Genomic DNA, 5,000 nt, shown 5'->3' on the forward strand with positions numbered 1-5,000 from the left:
TGAAGTTCAACCTACCTCAAATGACATTTCATATTTAATATATTGAAGTGAAATTAATCTTCACTTCTATTACAAACATATGCATATATACATGTATAAATATATACACATATACACTAAACTGAAGTTGTGTCATGTGTATCATGAACAACGATAACATATTCAAATATTTTATAGTTACCCCGGCGGAGCACAGATGCGAAAGAGAACGGAAAAAGTCTGAGTGACAGAGAAAACGGAGTCTACATTGATGGGACACTATGTTAAACCTAATATACCTAATTTTGTCTCTGGTATATCAATCAAAATATCCTTGTTTCCGCATTTATTTACTTGCCCATTCAAAAGTAAAAAAAAAGAGAAATGTATCAGAACATTTATATATGGTCTTAAAGATATCCTCTGAAAAAGCACATAAAGTACGTGAAATCATCATCACCGTTATACCAAATACCTAAATAGTCGACAATAAATTTCAAATGTAAAACCATATTATTTCCACAAACAATGCTCGCTAATACATGCGTATACAATATACTTCCTCTCAGAAAAAAAATTTGCAAACTGATTATCATACTTTTAGAATAACACATGCCAATATTTTCTGCAAACGAGCATACATTTTGTTTTCTTTATAATCACTCTAAGGAACTGTAGAATTTAATCGCAGCTATGCTTTGTGATATTAAAATGGGATTGAAGAAACATCGATATCTTAAGAAATAAATTTTCCAAAACACCAAGCTTTGGACTTCCGTGTGAATTCAAAGCCGGAAAGAGTGCCATGGGCATTATATTCTGGGCGACGAGACCATTCAGCTCAACAAAAAAGCGTGGGCAGAAGGCCCATACCATATACAATTCTTAATATTGTCACTCATAACACTGGCGGGATTTCGAACCCGACAAGTACATCCACGCAGCGCCACACAATCACAGCCATCACATACATACACCAACAACCCACCCCCCCTTGACAAAGACGAAGGCCGTACTCACCCCCAGGTGATGTTGAACCTGTCCCATCTCTTCCCTTGCTTCACGAATCGCTTCAGCCGCGTACTGAGCGTGTAGGAGCTCTGGTCGGGGAGGACATCGGGCAGGGAGCACCGGGGCTTCTGGAAGAGTTCCTTCGTCTTCTCGTCCAGTACTCCTGTCACCGGGACGTGGCCAAAGCGCTGTTCGAACGGGGAGAAGGAGAGAGAGAATATTAAGAGGGTAATTAAAGAGACTGATTTTCTGTGATGGACCGACGGTTGCGAACACTATCCTTTCCTTTCTAGAATGTCCAAATATGTCCTTTCCCTTCTAAACTGCTACATTAGCGCGTGTCGTGAAATAAAATTGCGACCTGTCTATTATAAGTTGAGGGATGGATTGGGATCTAAAAAGTGAATATTACATTCAACTTATGCAAGCGCATGACATGTGTACAGTCATGGAGGTGAAGATGTAGCATGACTTTTGCTTTGCTTGCGCTTATATTCGAGTGCGGTGCGTGCTTATGTATATGTATGTGTATATATGAATGCGGATATACATGCATGTTTGTAAGCGCACGCGCGCACTGTTGGAATATAATATCCTCCTTGTCACAGGTTGGTATCAACATACTAGTTACCCCTTGCATTAGCCATTTTCTTTCTAAGTCTGCATCGCGAACGAAGAAAACTATCCCCCGAGTGCAATCGTGTTGCACTTTTATGCCATAACTAAACAAATTTCTTTAAATTGGCAGCCCACTACTGGATGCTTCCAAACTGGTTGGCATCATTTGTCTTTGATCATAGAAGGCAGTATATATATATGTGTGTGTGTGTGTGTGTGTGTGTGTGTGTGTGTGTGTGTGTGTGTGTGTGTGTGTGTGTGTGTGTGTGTGTGTGTGTGTGTGTGTGTGTGTGTGTGTTTGTTGTGTGTGTGTGTGTGTGTGTGTGTGTGTGTGTGTGTGTGTGTGTGTGTGTGTGTGTGTGTGTGTGTGTGTGTGTGTGTGTGTGTGTGTGTAAAAAAATATTACAAATTAAGGACATAAGACTTAATAATAAGATATATTTTTCATGAGATGACCTACCGCCTTCTCGGATAAAAGGAATTCACTTCATTAGTCAATAGCTATTTGTTTTACGAAACATAAATATGGATGTGAGTGTGCGTATGCGCGTGAGTGTTCGTATGCGTATGTGGGTGCGTGTGCGGGTGCGTGTACGGGTGCGTGTACGGGTGCGTGTACGTGTGCGTGTACGTGTGTGTCTGCGCGTGCGTGTACGTATGTGTATACGTATACTTGTGTGCGTGTGAATGGTGCGTATGTGTATGCGTGTACGTGTACGTGTTCGTGTGTTTACATATGCGTGCGCATGTGCATATGAGCATGCGTGCGCATGTGCATATGAATATGCGTGTACATGTGCGACCTTCTTAACTAAAAGAAAAAAAACATCAAACTCGCGCCGCCGCGCTCATCCACTGACCTGCATGGTGCGAATGGCGTCCCTGAGCTGGTCCTCCGTCCTGAGGTTCCCGGTCTCCATATCCGACATGGGGAGGTAGCCGTACTTCATTAGGTAGTGTTGCTGCGGGAGAGAACCAGGGGGAGGGGGATGAGAACTCCAGCTCATATCAGATGGAATTATGGTACATTCTTGTTGGGATTCTTATCGAAATAAATCTTTATTGGGAAATGATTCTGGTTATCGATAGAGGGAGAGGGGAAGATGATGCTCCATCTTAATGATAATTGTGTTAGATAAGAGGTCCATCATTTTAAAAGATTTTGAAGTTGTATAATAATGAGTTCATATTCTGGTAGTATTAGAAAATCACAAGGCGTTGTAAATTGACAAACAAAGACAAAAAATGCTCCAGTCTTCAACATTTTGAAAGTCGGTGTTCATAAAAAAAAAAAATATTACATAACGATAACATCAATATTCGATATCATGAGGTTGCATTCCATCACAAAATTTCCTCCCGGTAATGATGTTGTAGGGGAGGCGGAGGGAGAAAGAAGAAAGAAGAAGAAGAAAGAAGAAGAAGAATAAAGAAGGAAGTCGTGCTTTATTCTGGCGATATAATTGTTTAAAAAAAAGAAGAAAAAAAAACATTATATCCAGTCGGAAAATATTTTGATTTTGGTTATTTCCAATGCTGATGTAGAAATAAAACCGGAGAGAGAGAGAGAGAGAGAGAGAGAGAGAGAGAGAGAGAGAGAGAGAGAGAGAGAGATGATACCCATGCCAGCCTCACTTAAACCAACAGGCCAACTCTCCCACAATAGTTTGTTTTACGCCCAGCCCCAATCACCATCATCAACGCTTATCGTCCCCATACCCTCATTATCTATCCCCTTTCCACCCTCTCCTCTCACCCTCCCCCCTCAACCCAATATTCCCTCCCCCTATACACCATCCCCCCCCCCCTCGCCTCTTAAAACTCCTCAAAATTTACACAAGACGCAAAACCCATTGGCAGTGATCAGCGCCACATAAATACAGGTGTTATCTCGCGCGCTAAGTTCGCGGTATCGCCGCCTCACACACTCCATGTCAGTGCCCATCTCCTGCCTCACTAACACAGGCTCTCAGGCTAACACAGGCACTTCTCTCTCTCTCATCCTCTCTCTCATTCTCTCTCGCTTTCTCTTTCTCTCTCTCTCTCTTTCTCTCTCTTTTATCTTTCGTTGATCTCTCGCCCGTCGCTTCCTTTCTTTATTTTTTTTCTTTTCTTCACTTCAATTCTATTCAGTTCTCTTCTCTGGAACTTATTATCTCTCTCTCTGTCTCTGTCTCTGTCTATTAGTCTCAGTCTCTGTCTCTCAAGTGCTTTCCTAAGTGTTTCACCTGAAGGAAAGAGAGGAGGGAAGGGGAGGGAGGGAGGACATGGGGAGAGGAAGGTGGATGGAGAAAGGAGGAGGGGAGGGGGGTTACTGGCCATGTGCGAAGGGGGGAGAGGTTGTTACAGCGAAGCTCTGTGGGAAAAGGGCAATGTATGTCGATGCGGGATAGCAAGGTCGAGACAGTGTTTAAGATGGTGGGGAAGAGTGGGAGTGAAGTGAGGTGGGGGTGGGGTTGGGGGTAAATGTAGGAAGGAGATACAAGTCGTCTGCATGAAGTAAAAAAAAATAAGCACAATACACATATTGCACGTCTTGCACCCACACCCACAAACAAACAAACAAACAAACATACACACACATGTATATATATAACACCTAAACACAAAAAAACACACATGCAGCCTTAAATACACAAACCCAGGTCAAAGTCAAACCCACACAAAGTCACATGCATCCCCCCCCCCCCCCCCCGAAAAAAAATAATCATAAAACCCAACAGAACTCATCGCGATGACGTCACACCCCGCGAAGACCCATACACGAAATGCCCAACCGAGACCCTGGATAGCCTTAAAGGGAACTCGGCTAGCCTGCAATTACACCCTGTGGTCAGGTGGTTGCACACCCTCTCAGACGCCCTTAAATCATCCAAAGGGAAAGATAAATGAAAACAAACATAATAATAAGCCATCGTTAATCATGGAGCATCACGTTCAACAAAACAACAGCCGTAAATTATATACATTTTGTTTTAACACGGGTTGCCATTGCACACAGTCGGCCCCTCGTGTACGAAATATTTGAATAAAAACACAAATTATTAGTCAAATATAGCAAACAAAATAAATACATAAAGAAATGATACACCAATAAACATCAATACACAAAATAACACATATCACCAGAACAAATACACAAAATAACACATATCACCAGAACAAATACACAAAATAACACATATCACCAGAACAAATACACAAAATAAAACATATCACCAGAACAAACACACAAAATAACACATATTACCAGAACAACTACACAAAATAACACATATCACCAGAACAAATACACAAAATAACATATATCACCATAACAAATACACAAAATAACACATATTACCAGAACAAATACACAAAATAACACATATCACCACAACAAATACACAAAA

The 5,000-nt window shown here is 41.5% G+C and overlaps 1 protein-coding gene across 1 annotated transcript in view; it reads right to left on the reverse strand.

Moving 5' to 3' along the window:
- Positions 1 to 5,000, reverse strand: part of LOC122248028 (matrix metalloproteinase-25) — a 368,791-nt gene that overhangs the window by 75,953 nt on the left and 287,838 nt on the right. Inside the window, exons 2-3 of the mRNA XM_086548269.1 lie at positions 2,469 to 2,570; positions 1,000 to 1,178 (exon numbers count right to left, since the gene is read on the reverse strand). Of these exons, the coding sequence (XP_086404395.1) occupies positions 1,000 to 1,178; positions 2,469 to 2,570 (281 nt within the window). The remainder of the gene's footprint in view (positions 1 to 999; positions 1,179 to 2,468; positions 2,571 to 5,000) is intronic.

Source organism: Penaeus japonicus, unplaced genomic scaffold, assembly GCF_977035675.1.
Source record: "Penaeus japonicus unplaced genomic scaffold, GWHDUDI00000001_assembly GWHDUDI00000020, whole genome shotgun sequence".
NCBI lineage: Eukaryota > Metazoa > Arthropoda > Malacostraca > Decapoda > Penaeidae > Penaeus > Penaeus japonicus.